At 43.3% G+C, this 22,627-nt stretch overlaps 1 protein-coding gene across 3 annotated transcripts in view; it reads left to right on the top strand.

Annotated features, from left to right (window-relative positions):
• ZNF827 (zinc finger protein 827) overlaps positions 1-22,627 on the top strand; it is a 166,213-nt gene that overhangs the window by 66,025 nt on the left and 77,561 nt on the right. For all 3 annotated transcript variants that reach the window (XM_036313385.1, XM_036313387.1, XM_036313388.1), the window contains exon 6: positions 20,826-21,065. In XM_036313385.1, coding sequence (XP_036169278.1) covers positions 20,826-21,065 — 240 coding nt within the window. The remainder of the gene's footprint in view (positions 1-20,825; positions 21,066-22,627) is intronic.

Below are 22,627 nucleotides of genomic sequence, written 5' to 3'. Positions count from 1 at the left end.
TCCCAAGCAAATCTGACTGTGTTTCTGGTTGACCAGTAGGTTGGAAGTTAAGAGCTTAGTAGTGATTTACTTCAAGTCATGTAATCAGAACAGTTGAAATTCCTGTATTTGCCAATTGGGGGCGTTAATAATTCTTTCCTTTGGTGTTCATTCAAAATGCACTGGGACTTCAGGGGAGCGTGCTTTATTTTAGATAAAATATAATACCATCATTACATCCTACTGTAGCTTCATTTTTCTAAACTTGGCAATGATAGGGTAGCTTCCCCTATAAATGGGAGGTTTAGCAAGGCTGGGCTGATTGGTGAAAGTTTAAAGACATGATATTCAAGCCAACATACTTTCATACAGTTGAACGCTCCCCTCAGTGTCAAAGGCCTGGTGACAAAGAGGAATCTGCTTGCTGTTTTTTCAGTCAATTCAGAGAGGCCACCCAGCTCTCTGGTTCCTTCCCATGTCATAGGCTTTCATGTTGCAGGGACTTCAACTCTCCTACCAGTGACTCTTCCTCCTCCTGATGGTGAGTCTAGTGGATAATATTTCTATTGCAGAGTTTGCTGTGCAGCCAGTATTGTGAGCGGAGAAAGCTGGGGTGGCCCCGAAAGAGAATATGCAAAAATGAGATTTCAAAAAAGATGTTCTTTCAGATAAAAGCATTTTATCTTAATCCTTTCAGATGATGAGCATTGAGTCATGAAGTAGGAAATCATTTCCTAGTTAATGAGGTCCCTCAAATGGAATATGGCTAGGCAGCCACGCACATTTGATGACATCTGTGTACAGAAGTGGCCTTTTTAATGTTTATGTTGAGTTTTATTGAGTCCATGTGCTGTGGGTTAAACAACAGTTGAATGGACGATATGATCGCATTTCCAAAGGGCATCTGCCCTGCTTTGGGGTGTGGAAGTGAAAATGTCTTTGAAGACTAAGATAACTATTTCTTGCCCTGAAAAAATTTCCCAGCATTCTCAGTGCAAGAGTCCTGGTTCAAAAACCATATGCATCCTAGTCCCTACCCACCAGATGCTTATGTCTGTCTGGTCAGGAGAAAGCCAGGGCAGGGGAATGCTTCCAGTAAGTGACTGGCACCTGGAGCTCCGTGCTTCCACTCTCTAGTGCCCTGCAAAGGAAGCTCCAAGCTAGTCTCAGTATGGGCGTGTGACTTAAAAACAAACGCCATCATTCCGAAGCCGCAAGGCAACGAGGACTCACCCTTGATGAGGTTTCAGGTGGACATTGGAGTTTCTTAGCATGGATAGATTAGTGCTCTCAGAAGGAGGATGGTGTTAGGAAAAACCCTGCTGGTCCGACTTTCCTCAGGCTGTAACTTTAACAATTTCGATGTTTGTGCCCTGAAAGACATCCAAATACAGGACTTGCCAGTGTCTTCAGACCCCCTTTTCCATGGGATAGACAAGGGTAATCATTCAGTCCCAAAGCATCTATGCAGGGGAGTCGGGGCTGCTCCGGTGCACCTCCCATGAGACCCCAGGCCTTCCTGCTGGCATCCTGTCGGGCTGGGGAAAACCCTTCTGGTCAGGCGGAGTCGGGGGAGAAAAGGGCGGCCCGGGCATTATCCTCCATGTTTTTCCTTCTTTCAATTTGGACCCGAGGAACAGCTACGATGTAGAATGAAGGGTTTTTCCTGGAGGATGGAAGCTGTGATCTGTGGTAGTTTAGGCCCTTTTGGTCTTTTCATGGAATTAATAAGAGGGACTTAGTCAATAATGTTGGCTGCTTCAATTCCCATTTTAATTTATGATAACGCCTTAATGGATGTTGGGCTGTGGCCCAGTCAAATATCATGTGAAACTTCCCTTATGTGGAGAAACCTCTGTACTTACACTGTTTTCCAAATGGACAATTTACATTTCATGGGGAAAACACAGATGCGTTAGAGACTAGACTACATTTTTCATTAGCTGCGTGTTTGGGGACATCTGAGTTTTCTCCCTTCCTGTGGCTCAAGTTCTTTGTCAGTTGTTAATTGGGAAGTCAAGTGCCTAACAACTGGGCTGGATAAATTGATTACCATAAAGAAAGAAAGCCACTCCGGGAAACCACTGGGCACCGCGACTACCTGTTGTTATCTGACACGAGGCAGCCAAAATGATCACACTTTTCTGCTAAGTGTGTAGTTGCCAAAGATAATTCCCAGAAGTCTTGATTTAAGGAGGCCAACATGCCGAAGTTCAATACAGAGGATAAATGACATTCAACAGACTAAGGGAATCAAGTCACACTATTAAACTCCGGTTTTGCGGTGCCTAGTGACCTTGCAAACTTACGGAACAGATGTGTTACCACAGATAGGACTTAACGCCGAAAGGCACCAAATCCCATCTGCGTTATCTCTGTTGTGCTTGAAGGAAGCATCAAGACTCAAAGAGATCAAGTCAGGCTCTCTTCTCCCTTTGGGGAGCCACGGGCTTACACGGGGATCCGTATATAAAATGTACCACGTATATGGTTGTACCTAGGAGTAGTGGGTAACAGTGATTTAAAAATGTGATTCCACAAAAATAAGTAGCTGGAAAGCCAGAGTTATTCAGAAACATTATTGAAAAACCAAACCTTTAAATGTATCCAACATGGTAAGTAAAACTGCATATCCAGACCTTAATTTGAAATCTGTCTATTGGTTTTCTTATTTCTATGTGCAAAAAAGGACACCAAATGGATTTATATTCATTTCTGATTTATAGTCATTTATCCCAGCCTAGTGTTGGAGAGGAAAAGAAATGATAATTGCCTCTAGCAGAAGAATCCGAGCAGGCCCTGGATTTGAAATACATAGTGACGCAGAGTTCAGGGAATCAGCTAAACAAGCGCGGGCTTCAGCTGGGAGGGATGTTGAAGCAGTTGAACTTGTGCAGGATGAAGTTTCAGGTAAATATAATCTCTGAGTGAACTGAAGCAGAGAAGAGAAGTACCTGAAGATGAACTTTATTAACAGTTTTCATTAGGGCTCTTTTGGTTGTAAATAAGAAATCCTCTTCAGTCAGTTTTGGCAAGAAGGGAATTTAATAGAAGACAGAGGTTTGGGGTTACTTATGGAGCGAACCCAAGGGCAGGGCATCCGTCGTCCACTGAAGCCAGGGGCTGGAGGACTGTATGGAAGCCAGGGGGCCCTCACCCTCCACATCATTCCTCCTTCTCTCTGCACAAAGAGATGGACTTTTTCTGTTACCCAACCACTTGGTAGGGAGTGGTGATGCCAACAGCTTCTGAGTTCAAAAGGGCAACTAGCCAGACCGGCGTGGCTCAATGGTTGAGTGTTGACCTATATATGAACCAGGAGTTCACAAAGTTTAATTCCCGGTCAGGGCATATGCCCAGGTTGCAGGCTCGATCCCCAGTGAGGGGAGTGCAGGAGGCAGCTGACCAATGATTCTTCCGCATCCTTGATGTTTCTATCTCTCTCTCCCTCTCCTTTCCTCTCTGAAATAAATTTAAATATATATATATATATATATATATATATATATATATATATATATATATATTTAGAAAGAGCAACTCGGCAGACATTCTTAGTCCCAATTCCAAATTCTAGCAGATTGCCTCACTCTGATCAGGGCCCACAGTGGACACTCCTGTATCTAGGGATAAGGGCATGTTGGGCAGACATGGTTGGTATCATGTAGGGTGGGCAAGAGTGAGGGTGGTGTGAGACCAGGAAGATAACCAGTGAGTATGAACCACAGACGTTGAGGAGCAGATATTGGTGGTTGCTGGTATTTAAATATTAGATGTAAATGTGTCTTGGCCTTTGGGTGGTGTTTGCTTTCTGGTGGACTCTCCGGGAAGACCTGCCCAGCCAGGACCTTGCCCAGCAGCCCCAGCTCTGTGTGTCTGAGGCGGTGCTTCTCCAAGGACAGTCCACAGACCAGCAGCATCGGCACAGGTTGGGAAGCACAGGGAAGTGTTAGAAATGCACATTCCTGAGCCTTCTCTGCACCTGGCTGACCCCTGTGGTTTTTACAAGCCCTACCAGTGATTCTGACAGCTAAGTTTCCAGAAGCACTGAGCTGAGGCAGCGGTTAACTAGAGAAATAAGTTGGTCCATCTGCAAAGAATGCCTTAGGTTGAAGCTGATGGAGAGCAAATCTCTACTGAATGTACATTTTACTTTTTAAAATGAACCACATCTCTTGAGGGGAGAGTCTTCTTAATTTATTATCAAATAATGGTACCTGGGAACCTTTCTTAGAAGGACACATGTACCTAATAAGTTAGGAGAGTGTTGATTAGGAGCCTCAGATAATACTACTGTTTTCAGTGTTTTTTGCTGTTAAGTGACATGGTTGTTCCTGGGCAAGGTTGGCATTCTTTTAGGAGGAAGAAGCTCCCCCCTAGACCCGTGGTCGGCAAACTGCGGCTCGCGAGCCACATGTGGCTCTTTGGCCCAGTGAGTGTGGCTCTTTCTAAGCCTTAGGAATACCCTAATTAAGTTAATAACAATGTACCTACCTATATAGTTTAAGTTTAAAAAATTTGGCTCTCAAAAGAAATTTCAATCGTTGTACTGTTGATATTTGGCTCTGTTGACTAATGAGTTTGCCGACCACTGCCCTAGACCCAACAAATCAAAGACTATGTCAGGGACACTTCTATTCTAAAGAATTCCTCAAGAGAAATTAGAGATTTTAGCTAAATAATTTCTCAGGGCAAAAATTATTCACTGTTCCATTTGATATGTCTCCTTTGGAAAGCTGTAATCTATCAAACTTTATAAGCAGTAGGACTTCAGTTATAATCTACAAGGATGGAAAATAGCTGTTTCAGTTTTATATTAATGTCATCTCACATTTGCCTCCTTCAAACTCATGTTATTTAATTATGTGAAACGAACACAGGAGGCCTAGCTGTATTTAGTTCCTTGTGATTCTGCCTCCTTATGTACAGCGGAAAGCAAAGCTCACTCCTAAAATGAGCAGGTAACATATTAGCAAAGCTATGTGAAAGAGTTAAAGAGTAATTTAGAATCATCAGTAGAAAAGTATTTAGTTTATTTGTTTTATTAATATCTATTTATCACACTGTCAAGTACATGGTACGGAAGCAGTTGAGAGCTTAAGACTGTCAACATGGCATAGTCTAATCAGTCTGAAATTGAAAAATACTTCTTTTTATTTAAACTTTCTTTGAGCACCTGGAGAAATTTATTGAACCCAGTACTCTACTTTTCTAAGAATTTATATATTTTAGATTGTTATGCTTTAGAGCAGAGGTTCTCAACCTTCCTAATGCCGCAACCCTTTAATACAGTTCCTCATGTTGTGGTGACCCCCAACCATAATATTATTTTCGTTGCTACTTCATAACTGTAATTTTGCTACTGTTATGAATCGTAATGTAAATATCTGATATGCAGGATGTATTTTCATTGTTACAAATTGAATATAATTAAAGCATAGTGATTAATCACAAAAACAATATGTAATTATATATGTGTTTTCCGATGGTCTTAGGGGCAACCCCTGTGAAAGGGTCGTTCGACCCCCAAAGGGGTCGCGACCCACACGTTGAGAACCACTGCTTTAGAGGGAACTTCTAGACTGATTGTTAAGCACAAGCACCTTCTCATTTTAAAAAACATCTTTATTGAGATATAATTCACATCACAAATTTATTCATTTGAAATATACAATTAAGTGGTTCTTAGTATATTCAGAGTTGTGCAACCATCACCACATCCTATTACAGAATATTTTCATCACCCCAGGAAGAAACTCAATACCCATTAGCAGTCACTTCTTATCCACCCCCCTCCCCGTCCCCCCGCCACCAGGCCTAGGCAACCACTAATCTACTCTCTATCTCAATAGATTTGTCTATTCTGCACATTTCATAGAAGTTAAATCATATAATATGTAGTCTTTTGTAGCTGGCTTCTTTCACTTAACACAATGTTTTCAAGATTCATCTATGTTGTAACATGTACCAATACTTTATTCCTTTATATGGCTAAATAATATTCTATTGGATATTATTGCAATGGCTACAATAAGAATATATATAATATTAATTTTATACATGGTATAAAATGGATATAACACATTTTTTCATTGATTCATTTGTTGATGAACAAGATTTGGGCTGTTGCCCAATTTTTGCTACTGTGAACATTTGTCAAGTATTTTTGTGGACATATGTTTCATTTTTCTTGGGTGGATAGCTAAGAGTGGAATTGCTGGGTCAAATGGTAATTCTATGTTTAACATTTTGACGAACTGCCAAGCTGTTTCCCAGAGCAGCTGCACCATTTTGTATCCCCACCAACCATTTAAGAGTTCCAGTTTTTTTTATATTCTTGCCAAAACTTGTTATTGTCTTTTTTATTATAGCCATCATACTGGGTGTGAACTGGTATTTCTTTGTGGTTTTGATTTGCGTTTGACTGATGATTAGTGATGTGGAGCATATTTGCATGTGCTCATTGGCCATTTGTATATATTCTTTGGAGAAATGTTTATTGAAGTCCTTTCCCCACTTTTTAATGGAGTTGTCTATTTATTCTTGAGTTGTAAAAATTCCTTATGTATTCCAGATATCAGATCAGTTCCTTATCAGATATATGACTTGCAATTTTTTCCCATTCTGCTGATTTTCTTTTCACTTGTTTGATGGCACTATTTGCAGCAAAAAACAAACAAACAAAATAAAACCACACAAACATTGCAATTTTTCCCCATTCGGCTGATTTTCTTTTCACTTGTTTGATGGCACTATTTGCAGCAAAAACAAACAAACAAAACCCCACACAAACATTGCAATTTTGATATGATTCAATTTATCTCTCTTTTATTTTGTTGCCTGTGATAATTATGGAATTATTGCATTTTCCATAATTCCAAAAATTAGGTAAAAATTGAGACTTGTTTAATATTAAACTAAAAGCCCATTTTTACTTCTATTAGCAAGTATTTAATTTTCATATATAAACACTATGACACCTAATTTATTGAATGAGTAGCTCCATAGTAGAGTTAACCCTTTCGTGTATAAATTTGCTGCAACATTTTGTGCTTCAGCTGATGGCAGAGGATATTTGCATGCCAGTTTTCTCAAATGATTTACAATGAATGTGACCAGCAATGGGCTTACAATTGGCCAGATGACCTTCCCTATTGCCACGTGTATCCTCAGCAACTCTCAGAATATGTGGGAAAGTTCCATCTAACTAAGGAATTAGACTCTTTTTTTAGCACTTAAAGGCTCAGTGAGAACGAGAGATGTTTGAAGTGCAAAACCCGTATCTTATACAAACAAGGAATTGATCACTTTAACAAGATAAAAATGTGACGTTTATACATCCAGAGAATTCTTTTCTTGAAGGTCTAGACCAGGGGTCCTCAAACTACGGCCCGCGGGCCACATGCAAATACAAATATTGTATTTGTTCCGTTTTGTTTTTTTACTTCAAAATAAGAGATGTGCAGTGTGCATAGGAATTTGTTCATAGTTTTTTTTTAAACTATAGTCCGGCCCTCCAACAGTCTGAGGGACAGTGAACTGGCCCCCTGTTTAAAAAGTTTGAGGACCCCTGGTCTAGACCGTGCTAACCTCGGAGTCTATACAGCCTGTCTTTTACCTGCCGTTTCGGCAGATGGAGTCGGACATAGCCAATGCAGCTCTGAAGGGCTGTTCTTTTCCCAGCAAGAAGAGGGGACTTGCTCTAACAGGCTCTCCTCTCCCCCAACAACTGAGCTACCTTCACCCTTTGACTAGGAAGCACCTCTGTTTATTTTGTAACCTCACACACAGCTTGCCGGTCCTCGAACCCACACACCTGAGTGGCGGTGGTTGCTCCCCCTCTTCTTGTGGGAGCTGGGCTGGCCAGCTCACAGCCCAGGGCCAGTGACCCTGCATGCTTCACCCCTCAGAGCCCTCCACCCTCAGGCCACCCTTTTGCTTTCCTGGCCCAGCTTCCTCCGCCTCCCACACGGAGGCTGGGACTCAGAAAGGCTAGACTCAAAGGGCTCTTGTTGTTTTATCATCTCCCTGTTGCATAGCTGCATATGTTAATACAGCCACGAGCGTTTGTACTGGCTTGTGTTCCCGGAGACACGCCACCTTCTTTAGAGATTCCTTTTCTGTTTGGCTAGACCAGGGGCTTGAGCACAGTTGTAAGGTTGAGGGTAGGGCAGTAGGGTAGAGGGTGCGGGGTGGAGTAGGGTGTGGTGGGGAGGGCGTTGCAGATCCTTCTTTACAATATTGAGCACAAGAGGAATGACATCTAGGAAATGTGTTTGCAGTGGGGATGGTGTGCCCCGCTCCAGTTATTTCTACGTGGTTTTCTAGTATAAATGACTACAGGTGTTATCTTATTCACAAGATAAACTGGCACTAACAGAGAGGCCATTCGTAAGTACTATTGGAGGTTAAAACTCTAAGAAGAAGCTTTATTTTCTGAGGGATCCAATCGCAGTGTGGATGCAAAAATTTGAGTAACCAGTCAGACATTCCGTTCCATTCTTCACTCAGAGGATACATTTCCCGGCCGGGTAGAAGCTGTGTACCTTATCCATGCATTCAAATCATCTTCACCACTGCAGCCTTTTATGGTTCTCGCCCGCCTTTTCGGCCATGGTTGTTACCACGGTTATGGCCTTGCGAGGGAGCGCACAACGATTCTATTTCTCAGCGAGAGATCTGAAACATTTTCATTCCGTAGTGGTTTTTCTTCTTAATTAACCTTTCACTTACTCATGTCAAAGAAGGGGACATTTGCATGTGTAATTAACCCCCATGGATCCTGTGCCCATCTGGGTACCGGCTGGTATTGCAGACCTACCTCTGGAGAGGGGACTCTCTCCCACTGCCAGGTAGCCTGTTTGCTGTGGCCACGTCCCCTCAGCGTGTGTGAGCACCTGGGGATGACAGGGCCATTTGTTTTCGTTGGACAGGGGAGAGTCCAAGAACGGCACACTTTCATAAAGGAACTATTGCTCCCTATGGCTTCTGTTGTTCTTATAGGAGGACACAGGATCGGAAAGTGGTATTTCTTCTTTATCAGAGCGGCAGGACCTGTGGCATTCTTTCTGAAGGGACTTTGGTCTTCCCTCCTAATAATTCTTCTGTCTACTCCACTCACATCTAGCTTCCCCCATGTTTAAACCATTCTGAGTGTGTGCTGGGAGTTGATTGACTTACTATTTCCTAAATGTGGGATAGCAGCTGGAGTCACAACTTTCCCTGGTTTCCCCTGGTTTGCCGCATGCGTGTGTCGTTTACATCCACCACTGGAGAAATAGTGGAGGTGACTGCCTATACATGCGCCCCCCACATTTTATCTGAGGTCGGAAATCAGGTGTGTAAAGAACAAATCACAAACATGTTTGCTTACGCCCTGCTACCACCTTCCTTATCCCCACAAGCACTTAAATATACACATACACTTCCCCATTGTCACGCCCAGAAATTCTGTTTTGGAGCCGGGACATTCATGTGGACAGGCTCACTGCAGGCTTCCTGGGGTCCACGTACATGTCGCCCAACGTACACGTAATACCCTGTAGCCGAGAGGGAGAGAGACCGTCAGCAGAGCTGAAGGGCTCATGTGGACCAGCCGTGAAATTACAGTGATTTGGGGGACTGACTGTGAAAGCGGAATCATCACCCCTCGCTGTGTCTTTGAATATTGATAGGAACCTTTGCTTGGAATCCATCAATGCTTATTTAACCAACATATTGGTAGTATGTAGACAATACTTGTCTTTCTTCTGCCTTTTTTTTTTTTAAAAGAGCTGTAGGGACTGAAGAAGAAAACTGGGGACTTGGAGGGTAGTTTAATCAAGACAGATGGTTATCTCCTTTCCATTGCTTGTGCTAAAGCAAACCTTTTGCACCGTGTTTACCCCATCCGAGTGCTATTGAAAGCATTTCCTCCTGAAACATTGTTCACATTGGAAAGCTCTTTTTGTCTGACTCTGTCTCCGCTTTCCTGGAGACACCCCAGCCTAAAGCAGTCATCCTGTGAGACAGTGAGTGTGCCCGTGTGAGGGCCTGGTTCTCGGTTGAGGGCTGGTGACCTCTCCCTCTGTTTTCTTGCTCTTCACCACCTGCTCTAGAGAGGACACAAGAACAGAGAGAGGAAGGGGAATAAAAATGGGTCACTTACCATACTTGTAAATAGCTTTGATTATTAAAAAAAAAAAAAAAGTTTGGAAAAGAAGGTTGAAACCAGCCAACATACTATGTGAAGGCTTCATGTACTCCGTGCCTCCAAGAATCATGAGGTGAAATTAAGAGCCCAGAGAGATCATTTTCCACCATCGGATGGTCCCACCCTCGGTCCAGGGGTTCCCACGGGCATGGTACTAGGGATGGGGCCCTATCACAGGCACAGGCTCATCCATCATGGGCTATTAGACTACCATACTTTTGCCTTGATTTTTGGCAAAAGTATGCAAAGATTTGTTGGGGTTTAAGTGAGCCCTATACTTTAACTTTCCTTTACTTCTCATTCTATCTTTCCATTTATTTTCTATGATCTTCATTTTTTTTTTTTTTTTTTTCCCCTGCTTATGCATTCATTCAACACATATTATTAGAGCTCCTATTGTTTTCCAAGCCCCGTTTTGAGCACCAGGGATACGAAGGCGAACAGCACCGCGCCCTTTTCCTCATGGAGCCTGCATTCTCCTCCCATCCCATCTACTGGAATCCACTTCTCTCTCTTGTTAGTGCCTGGGTTCTAGTCTCTGTTGCTCTGGCATGTTCTGCTCTCTGCTCCATGCTTACCGGCCCTTCCTTGCCCTTCTCTGCCTGCTAGAAACATCAACCAATGAAGGCTGTGTAGTCAGGATGTCTCAACAGATACATACCCTGGTGACATGACTCAGTAAGATTTAACACCACCTAAGAAAAGTACTTTAAACTCGTCTGCATATACGAAAGCCCTTTAACCACCTGTTAGAGGAAAATACTTCAAAAGTTTTGTAAAACTCTCAATAATTAAGTAAAACTCTTTGCTTGCTCCTTCTTCTCTTTCAGCATTAAGGACCCCTCTGCCTTCTCTCCCCTCTTTGTGCAAAAGGCACTTGACAAGAGATGGACCTTGCTTTTTGGTGAATTTTTATGTCAGCAGGAATTCTATTGAATCTTTCAGGAATTTGGTTTAAAACTGACGCCTGCACCCCTCCTTAGCATTCAAGTTCATGGAACGGTAGAGGAAGGCTTATTAATCATAACAAATGAGGTGAACAGGGCTTAGGTTTATTAAATGGCCAAGGATAATGATGTTAAATAGCTTTAAGGTTAGATCAGATACTTTAATTGACCCTATTTCTTTTTTAAAAAAATGTGAGACAAGAAAAGCATATTCTGGACATTAGATGAAAAATAGGTTAATTTTTTAAAAATGAGATCATTTGGAATGTTACCAAATGGCAGACATACAGTTTAAATGCACCTCTTTAGCTAATTTCCAGTGAAATCATCAAATGAAAAGAAAACAAGATGATTGGGGAGAGGTTTTACATTAACACTGGGACTCTCAGAGTTCAACGGCTAATGCCTGAGCCACTCTACATGACGGCTGGTTGCAGAAGCTCTTGATTGCCATTTGGAAAGAAGCGAAAGGGACGACAGTGAAATGTAATGGAGACATTCTGACTTGTGATTATTTGAGAGACCTTCCTTTGTGTCACGGGAACCTCCCACGTAGCTTCACGCTAGGCAGTATCTTACCCAGAATCAAGTCCAAAACCTGTGCTACAACCTTGGGCCCAGTTTTGTAGCCAGTCTGAAAACAGTAGCAAAAGCCCAGGCATCTCAGCCAAGGCCCCGGGGCATTGCTTGCCGGAATAGGGGATGCGAATGAAGACTGACTTAAAAATCGACAGATGAAGAAAGCAGCTAGTACTTCGCACTGATGGAAAATATGCCCCTTGGGTCCCTGAAAGAGAACTTCCAGATCTCACTAACCCTTTATTACCTTCAAAGTTCAAGTTCCATTTTTTTAGGGCATATTTGTTCTTTGCAAATTCAGAACCATTAGTGAAATGGAACACCTGGGGCTGCCCATTGTGTGCTTCTAAGAACTTGATTCTAAGTTGACTCCCTGCTTACTTCTGGCTGATTGTGGATTCGAGCATGCATAGCTCATTCTTCAATCTTTGTTATTTCTCCTTCTTAAGTCGCCAGGTAGTATACTGATAATAGAAGGCAAATGCTGGTTAATTAATAATTTTGGTGATTCAATTCAAAAGGTCAAGTCTAATAAAGTATCTTATGATTGTTTCAGGAATCAAAAAGGTGGTGTGTGTGTGTGTGTAAGAGGGAAGGGACATACAAAAAACCTAGCCTCATCATTTTAACAGAATCTTCCTAATGTTTAGATTACTGTGAAGACTGGCTTTTCCACCTGGAAAGATGATTTAATTTACCAGTAATTAATTGATTGTTGAATGCATTACTTAATTTTGTGCAAATTTTTGTTTGTCTTTCTTTTAGACATTGAATTGGTCTCATGGTTTGCTCAGTTCTGGGTAAATGTGGTGTGTGTGTGTGTGTGTGTGTGTGTGTGTGTGTGTGTGTGTTGTGTGTTGGAGGTCATTGTTGGGCTCTTCTGTTGAAGAGTACTATTTTTTCTTTTTAATTCTGGGAGGAAGAAAGTTCAGTTCCCTACCCCATACCATTAGCACCCATGCCCACTGTGCCTGTTATCCTGTAGACCATGTGTTTTGTCCATTCCAGAGAATTAATCTCCCACTCCACTGTTCCAAAAAGAGGGGGCTGGAAAATGCTATTCTGGAAGGTTCTCATATGTTAGAAGAACTGGAGAAAAGTCTGCCTCATGCCTCACCACTGGTTCCTCTCATGGAGAAAGTTTCCTCTCTTTCTCCCCAGGAACAGATGACCAATATATCTATTAGGGAAAGTGGGTAACTGATCAGAGCCTGTGCTTCCTCTGGAGTGTGGCAGCCCCCGTGGGAAAGGCTGGGCTTCGGATTTCATTCCTCAGAGCAGGACTGGGAGCCTCTCCCCACTGAGGACCGCTGGACTCTGAGCACAGTGCAGATGAACCAAGGCCACACCGCACAGGAGAATGAAATTTCCTGTATAACCCCCGTGGGGAAGCACACAACAATCCAGTCCTTTAAAGAGCATGAAAGGTGTCTCGGTTTGTGTGTGCTGCTGTTCTGTGATGGCATGTAGAGTGAGGGAAGGCTGTGGCCCGAGGCTGCTTCGCTCCCACCTGAGACCAACTCTGATGCACAGCTTCTGTGAAGTAGCATTTCCATCTCGGCCTGCATCCTTGCTTCTCCCTGTGCCGCTGAGGACACCCAGCCCAGCTCTTCATTCTGTTTTGATTTGGGCAAAGGCAGAACCAAGTAAGAGAAAATGAAAGGAGAAGGCCGCTCGCCTTTATCAGATGGCAGGCCCTGCGATGGGATGCTGCGGTGTGATCTCACCTCTTGTTCCTGGTCCTTTGTTTCACTTCGCTTCTCTTCAGCCTACACGCTGCACGTTGGAATCTGAATAGGGTGTTTAAGAAGGGAAAATGGTGAGCAGCCGCATGGCACATCCAGGCAAGTGGGAATGTTCAGTGCTGGGGGAGCGTGAAGACACTTGGACGAGTGCTGAGAGCGGTGCAGGGACACCATGGAGCTGGGCTGCTATGGGACAGAAACTAAGGAAAGGCATCATAGTAAGGGGACCAAAACCCAAGGCTCCTGTGGGGGTGCCTGTAAACCTCTCCCCTTTTCTCTGGGCTGCCATGGCACACACCATGATGGACCTCTTTTCTCCACCTCTTTTCCTCTCTTCTTTTTTTCCTCCTCGTCTCTAAGAGTCAAGGTAACACTTCCACCTGCCCACGTGCTCTTCACTGGCTGACCCCACCCAGTCCCCGGATTCAGATGACCCCTGCTCGGTATGTCACTGTGGAGTCTCCTGCTGCCCGGAAGCCATCAGGAAGCCCACTTCCTGCAGGAATCATAAATACTTTGCCAAAACAGAACTGAAAATTTCCCTTTGTCTTTTTCCCCAACCCAACTCTTTGTATTTCTACTCCGATTAGTACCATCTTCCAAATCTCAAGGCTTCAAAGTCATAGAATTATTATTTTTTCAATCCCACTACCCTTCATGCAGGCTGTGTACAAAGTTTCTTCATAATTTCGCCCACATTGGTCCCTTCATTCTCCCTTCAGATTCTCCACCACCAGTTCCTCCCCATTCAGCCTCTGGACTGTCTCATTCATTTTTCTGTCCTCATGACCATTGGTTAGGCCCTCATTGTCTCCATGCTCGGATGAGACAAGGTGCTCCCTCCATTTCTTCTGAAATGCACCCTGACCATGTCACACACACACACACACACACACACACACACACACACACACACACACACCGCCCCAATCAGGGCAGGCTTCTGGGCCCAGGACCTACGAGTCCACATTCTGCCCCTACCTACCTCTCCAATTTTATTTCTGTGGAATATAATCTGACACTTTTTGTTAAACAGTATGCCAAATGGAAGACTTGGCTTCCGCATCAAGATTACAGCAGAAGGATATTTTTAAAAAAGCACTCGCCAGAGTTAGAAAATAGATGATGGGTGCAGAGGTTGGTAGGAAGGGAAATGGGGAGACAGTGTTAAATCGGTAGAATTTCATTTGGGGATGACGAAGCATTCTGGAGGTGGATGGTGGCGATATCTGCTCAACAGTGGGATCTCTTTACTGCCATGGACTGCACTTAAAAATGGTTATCCTGGCCAGCGTGGCGCTGTGGTTGAGCATCGACTATGAACCAGGAGATCACAGTTCGATTCACGGTCAGGGCACATACCCAGGTTGCCGGCTCGATCCCCAGTAGGAAGGTGCAGGAAGCAGCCGGTCAATGATTCTTTCTCATCATTAATGCTTTTATCTCTCTATCTTTCTCCCTTCCTCTCTGAAATCAATAAAAATATATATTTTAAAAATTAAAAATATTTAAAATGACAAATTTCATGTTATGTATTGTTTATCCCCTCCCCAACCCACCTTACACACAAACTCTTGAACCTCTTGGCCAAGTTGAGAGAATATAAAAGCAGAAGGTTATTGAAGTTTGGGTCAAGGGGATTGTGGAGAGAATTGTGTTGCAGCTCCTCCGCTGCAGGGGAGAGGGGATGGATGGATGCAGGGAACAGCCGCTCACCCCAAATCTGGAGAGCATGGCTTAAAGGACACCAATTAGGCAGTCTGCCTTGTGCTGTCCTCAGCTGGGGAGCCTGGTGGATTGGTGCCCAGTGTCTGCCTGGGAAATCTAGGCGGTGAGACCTGGGGTGGCCAGCCGCTTTGGTGGCCGAGCGTGATGCATGGGGCCTGAGCTTGCCCTCTTTGGTCAAATAAAGGCACTGTTTCCTGTGTCCCCAACAAAGACTAGGTTCCCACAAGAGGGCTGGCATCGTGGGCATTGATTTAAATACTGTCCAGTGGGGCTGCCGAGAGAATTGATGGTCCCTCAACACAACAGGAGATGGGAGTGAACAGGTGGGTTCCTAGGGTCAGTGGAAGAAATGAGTGACCCTGGCAAGAGGGAGTTCAGTCAGGTGAAAGGAAGTACAGGGGAGAGACCTAAGATCTCCAAGACCCCATGCACATATCCCATTATGCCAGCTGGCCTGCAAAAGGTAAAACATTCTAGAGCAGGGAGTGAAGTAAGGCCTTTCTTACCACTCACTTCTTCTCCTCCATCCCCCGAGGCTTCTAGCCCTTCTCTGGGGTCTGCAAGGGCAGCTGGTATGTTGGGTAGAAGGCTGTAGGAGGGGGAAGCCCACCACACTCTCCCCTCCCTCTGAAACAGGTAACCAGTAGACTCCTCCAGACAGCGGGAAGGACTATCCTCAAAGGAAGGTTGAAATGTGAATTAACGTGGGATTGGGTCTTCTGGATTCTGAATCAAGACTGTTTTGCTGTTTAAAAGGGTTTTAAGGCTTTGTATCATCTAAGAAGTATCAGGTATGGGCCTGCCTGAGCTTTCCCCCAGGGAGAGGGGAGGAACTCTTCCTACCAGGCAGGTTTAAAGAGACAATGAATGACAAAACATAAGAGTTGCTTTTATGTTTACACCCTATGAGTCCTGCTTACTCAAGGTGCCAGTTCCACCTCTCAGTATGGGCCCCCCCCCAGCCAAACCAGACAACCATCTTCCCTGAACACCCCAGGAGGAGTACAATTCCACTTCTGTGCTTTGGCTCACGGTCTTCCTTGACTCCTCCTTCCACACTGTATTTTTTAATGTTACTTCTTGCCTTAGAGGCTGTTTGTACTTGTCTGATCTTTCATTTAATTTTAAACTGCTTGAGGGAAAGAACTATGTCTTATTTACCTCTGTGTCCCACGCATCATATATCATAGTACTTAGCACATGTAGCATTTGAATAAGATTATAGAATGACCAAATGACTGGTGAGTGAAATAATACGTTTGATGGCTGGTATGAATTATGTGTATGAAGGTAGAAAAGACAGAATTATTGCATTCTCATTGCCCCCCTTCCCCCTATTGCCAAGCAGCATTTGAAGAGGGTTTATCTGACTCACAGACCAACTTTTCCAATGCTACCTGCACACACAGTGTTCTAACTGCATCTAAAGAGGATTTATCAGCTTTTTCTGGGCGTATATAATTCTTTTTCATTTTTTAAAAATTTAGATAAATGAAAAAATGTCTATATTTTTAATCAAAAAATTACAGAGTACAAATAAGCATTGCAATAAACAGTCACCTGCAAACCACCTCCCAGGCATCACCTACTGTTAACGCGGTCTCTCATCTTTTGTCGTGTGCCCATTTCTTTCTTGGAATAACAGTATAGGCCACTTGGCATAAAATTAATATTTGTCCTGTTATTTTAGGAAGAGATTCTAAAAGGATTTATCATGTGCATGGAGGAGGAAGATGATGCAAAAGAATAAAATCCTGGATGTGTAGACCTATCCCTGAGAGTGGGAGTCAAAGCTAAGTCAGTGAAATGATTCATTCAACCATTGTTATGTTCCAACTCCCCAGGCTAAAGAGGGAGAGCTGGCCCAGGGACCAAGTGGGATCTATAGCAAACAGCCTGCTCCCAAGTCAGCCTGCCTCCTGCATCCTAGGCCAGTCTGCCCCACACCTGGCTGTGAAGGTGATGACTACACCGGGAGCCAGAGCTACAACTTTAGAGAAAGGGGAGTGAGAGAGGTGGAGAAGTTATAAGGGGGACATGGTGATGAAAAGAGACTTGACTTGGGGTGGTGAGCACACAACACAATATACAGAAGATGTATGGTAGAATTGTACACCTAAAACTTATATAATTTTATTAACCATTGTCACCCCAATAAATTCAATGAAAAACAAAAACAATAAGCTACAACTCTTGAGGAAGTTTTCTTTCTTCCTTAAAGCCCTGGGTGTTGATTGAATTTGGGAGGAGCGGTTTGAAAACTAGAGTGTGGAGAAAAACTTTAGAGCAGTTGTTTTCAGTTGGGGTGATTTTGCTCCCCAGAGAACACTGGCAACGTCTGGAGTTATTTGTGGGGTCACAACTAGGGGGACGGTGACACTGGCATGTAGTGGGTGGAGACCAGGGTTGTCCATAAACATCCTCCAGTGCATCGCACACCCTCCCACAACAAAGAAGCACCTGGCCCCCAAAGCCAGCAGCGCTGAGGTGGAGAAACCCTGCTTAAAACAAGAAGGCGAGAAAACACTTGGCAGTAATGCCTAGAAGAGCAAGGACTGTAAAATATTTATTGCATTACTTCTCACTTGCCCATTGAGATGTCAGTTTGAAAGCTCTTCTCCGTGAGTTTAGAGTCCATTGGTAGATTAAGAACGCTAAAGGATGTTATCAGTGGCCAGTGTTTTATCCATTTTTGAAAGGTCAAGGGTTGTCATAAGAAAGGGCAGAAAGTACTTCATGGAAATCATCCTTGAAATTATCCCAAGTAGCTTTTTAAAACGATTTCATTAAATTCAGTGGTGCAAATGGCCAAGTGGTTTTTAATCCAGGAGCAAAGCTGGGGAAAGGTGTGAGTGTGTGCATGTGTGTGTGTATGGTGGGGGGTGGGGAGGAGGAAGAGAATAATGGAGCCTCTTTCTAGCTTTGCTGTTGAGATTTATTTACTTTTTAACCAAATTAATCTCTCTGCAGTATTCCTTTGTGTTTGTCTTCAGGCTTGGGAGTGACTTGCAGGGTTCAGAGACAGCATTATGTACCTGTGACACTGACCCCATTGTTTATTTTCCATATTAAAAATAAAAGCACTTTGAGGGAAGACAAAGATGGAAATGCGTGTTGTGGTGCAGCAGTGGGTGACCCAGCTGGAAGTCAGGATGGCTGTCAGGTCACCAGAACCTAAGAGGGCAGGGGGTGTGGTCGGTACTCGAGGAAGAATTAGATGGAGTGGAAGTAGAGGCACAGAAGTTAAGCATGTAACTTGCAAAGCTTTATATTACTTTTTAAAAGCTGTATTGAATCAGGAATTGTGGCTTCGCAGACATACAGAGATAAAACAGCTTGGCAGAGTTAGGGGAGGGGGAAGGGGATCTAAATTAAGTATAACAGTTGCCTGCAGTTCAGTTGCTGACAAAAAACAAGGAGTTTTCCCTAAGAAGCATGTGTAATCTGTCAAGAGGGAAAAAAAGAACAATTAGCACCCTTCTTACATAAGAGCTTATTGATAGCACCATATTAATTTTAATCATTTAATTAAAAATGCTTCTCTATCTTCTTTATTGCAAATTAATAAACTATACATGTCCCTGACTTTCACTTGTCTCATACTTAGCAAGGAAAACATAGTTTTCTCTGACCACCTAGTATACAGCAATGAGATTTCCCCCCTTCATATCCCCTGACTGTCCCATAGATCAACATCTGCTTTTTATTTTTCTTGTTGCTCTATCATCTGTCTATCTATCTATCCATCCATCCATCACCGAACACCACAAATTTGGTAGCTTAAAACAACAGAAATGTATTCCCTCATGGCCTAGGGGCCAGAAGTTTGAAATCTGAAAGCTCTGGGGGAGAATCTTTCCTTCCCTCTTCCAGTGTCTAGGAACCCCAGGCAATACTTGGCTTATGGCTGCATAACTTCAGTCTCTGCCTCAGTGTCTCTGTGCTGCTTTCATAGAACACCATGGACCAGGTGGCTTGTAAATGACAGAGATTTATTTCTCATCGTTTTGGAGGCTGGGAAGCCCAAGATCAAAGAGTCCTAGTATTTGGTGTCTGTGAGGACCCTCTTCCTGGTTCATAGACAAGTGTCTTTTTACTATGTCCTCACACGGTGGAAGTGGTGAGGGAGCTCTCTGGGGTCTTCTTTGTAAGGGCACTAATCCCACTCATGAGGACTTCACCCTTATGACCTAAACACCTCCAAAGGCCCCACCTTTAAATACCATCTCATTGGGGATTAGGTTTCAACATATACATTTGGGCGGGGCACTGTGTTTGTGTCTTGTCCTCTTCTGTCTATTATGAGGCCACTTGTCATTGGATTTAGGGCCTACTGGATAATCCAGGATGATCTCATCTTGAGATCCTTAACTTAATCACGTCTGCAAATACCTTTTTTCATATTAAGATTACATTCGCAGGTTCCTGGTGCATAGATAATATCTTTTGGGGAGGTCACCATGCAATTCACTACTCTATCTATCTGTCTGCCTGAGTTCTTTTTGTTTTTTTGTTTTCTGGAATGCTGAGTACACAATAGTTACTAATAAATGCTTATTGATTTGAAAGTTATTTGTGGTGGCCTTATTTTAAAGTGGCCCAATTAATGGCTGAGCTAATTGCCTCACCTTGTTTCAAAGATATTCTGCCATTAGCTCTAAGGGACATCCAAAGTGAACGTGTGTTTCAGACTAGAGACCACACATCTAACAGTCACACCTAAAGTAAGCACAGTCCGTAAATTGAATTGTTATTATAACCTGTAAGAGTGCTGTTTTTCTAAATGTTAATCCTTGGGCTGCAATTAACTTCCTAGGTGGTCTTGAGGATTACTACCTCCCAGCAAGGTGTAAATGTTTTAGTTGAATCGACTGAATTTATCCTTTATTAATTTGGGTGCCCTAGAAGAGAAAGAAAAAAAAATCATCAGAACTTTAAAAATAGGGGGAGAGAGTCATTATATTAACACTAGAGGCCCAGTGCTTGAATTCGTGCATGGGTGGGGTCCCTTGGCCTGGCCGGCAATTGAGGCCCATTGGGGCCATCTCTCCCAGTCTATCAGGGCCCAGGGCTGGTTGAAGGGACTGCGGGAGGTTGGCCAGCTGCAGGAGGTTAGCTGTGGGAACGCACTGACCACCCAGGGGAAGCTCCTGCATTGAGCATCTGCCCCTTGGTGGTCAGTGCATGTCATAGCTATTTGTTGTAATGGTCGCTTAGGCTTATAGATAGATAGATAGATAGATAGATAGATAGATAGATAGATAGATAGATGCTAGCTCTAATTTGATGCATGGAAATTAAGTTATAAAGCAAAGACAGATAGACACCATCCTCTCTGTAGGTTCTGGAAACAGCATGGCCAAGAGGAAGGGACCCTAAATTTTAGATCAGGAGACCTATGCCTGGCTCTGCTGCTGTTTGTGTGGCTTTGGGCAAGTCACTTAGTTTTCCATGCTTCAGTTGCCTACTTTTTTCAGAAAACCCAATGGATTAAACCAGTAGTTTTTCCAACTTCCTTCCAGTGTGCCACGGCATCTTCTTCTAAACTGCTGCTTCACTCCCGCCTCATTGTTTTCTCTGAGATCAGAAAACTGGGTTTGGTTCCAAATTAAGAAACTCTGGTGTTTTTGTTTCTCTTCATGCACCTGCTTGCAGCGGAAAGCTACAAGGAAAGCCAGGCCATGAAGATTAAAGAGGAACCCATGGAGGTTGACATCCAGGACTCGCATGTCTCCATATCACCCAGCCGGAATGTTGGCTATAGCACTTTAATCGGGCGAGAGAAAACCGAACCCTTACAGAAGCTTCCAGAGGGCAGGGTGCCCCCAGAGAGGAACCTCTTCAGTCAGGACATCTCTGTGAAGATGGCTTCCGAGCTCCTGTTTCAACTGTCAGGTATGTTTGTGTGCAGGAAGATGCCAATCATTGGGAATAATTGTGAGGAAAGCCGCTCAAAGTAAAAACACCCATGTGATAGGATTTGTTTTTAGACAGAAATCAGTTTTGTTCCTCGGACGTGCCTACTGCAACTCAAACTCAGTTAATAAAAGGTTGCCAAGTTGAACTCCTGCCAAACTTTCTTTAATAAATAGTTAAGAATCGTTTGAAATTAGAACTCTATTCAATCCTGTGCAAATGATCCCTGTTGACTAGGCTACACGTCTCACCTCTAATTTTGTTTAGGCAGTTGATCTGATTAACAGCCTTTTTTTTTTCTTCTAATGTGCAAAAGATAAACTTCAATTTACTCCAACAGTGACTGCATTACCATGAATTCCAAATTAGTGTGGTCTGAATTAATGAGATTGTACTGTATCTCGCCAAAAAAAAAAAAAAAAAAAAAAAATCAAGGAAAGGAAAAAGCAAAAGTTGAAGAGTGAGGATTCTTTCTGGCTCTAGCCTAGTAGAAGGTTTTCTGTAAACCAACTGTGCCTACTTCAAATACTTGGAATTCAAAAGTGCAGTAATTACCAGCTCGGCTAAGGGTCTAGATAGAATAGCTGAGAGTTCTAGTACCTACATTTTTCCTTTGTTAACTCTTTCAAACTGCATACTTCCGTCCTTAACAGATCGTCTGAACATGATTGAGGCTGATGATATGAACACGTATTAGATTTAGATTTACGTGGAGGTACCTCCCTTGTCCACAGTCAGGCCTATATATTAAAGTCCATGCATCAGTAAAGCTTATTAATAATGTTGGATGAGCTCTTTGTGATGGATAACAAATTTAAAGCACCCATTAAGTGCCTCATTATTTAAGTATCCACTTGTTTTTCCCGCTAAGAAAAATACCAGGAAAGAGAAAAGAAGCTAGAATCCGTGTGCCACCATGATAGTCCACCTTCCATTGGCCCAGTCACACCCCCCACACCTGTGACACTATAGTTGGTGCCGAAAATGGAAGCCTCCGGGTTCTCAATCAAGGACTGTATTTGTGCAGAGTTCTGCCATGGTGGAAATAGTTCATTCTGTCCGCTCAAGAGGACACAGATCTTTGTAAGCTCCAAAACGTGCAAGGTGCTTTTTTTTATATAGGCTTAAAAATCTCTAAAAACAGTATAACTTGGACGATGATTTAGCAGTTACAATTGGCACAAGTGGGGCCTGTGAGGTTCTTTTCAGAGTCTCGTCTCTGAGAGTCCATTATCACAGTCTGCTATCAGCTCGAAACTTTGTGTCTGAGAGTTCTCACCCTGGCGCTGCCACAACTGCCCAGGTGACCTCAGGCAAGTCATTTAGCCCCGATTTCCTGCTTTCTAAAAGAACACTGCCTGGGAATCTAAATTCACCCTCATTGTCACTGGCGAGTGGACAGAAAGGAATTGTCCCTGCAAACTGGCGTGCAGCAGCTCCAGACTCTTGTTACAGAGCATGGAACAGATGTGGTCCGTCTTTGTTGAAATTTTTCCCCAAATCCGTTAAGATTAGGTGGTTTTTTTAGTTGCCCTGCCGTT

This window comes from Myotis myotis, unplaced genomic scaffold, assembly GCF_014108235.1.
Source record: "Myotis myotis isolate mMyoMyo1 unplaced genomic scaffold, mMyoMyo1.p scaffold_m19_p_6, whole genome shotgun sequence".
Classification (NCBI taxonomy): domain Eukaryota; kingdom Metazoa; phylum Chordata; class Mammalia; order Chiroptera; family Vespertilionidae; genus Myotis; species Myotis myotis.
This window is presented reverse-complemented; position numbering and strand designations above follow the sequence as displayed.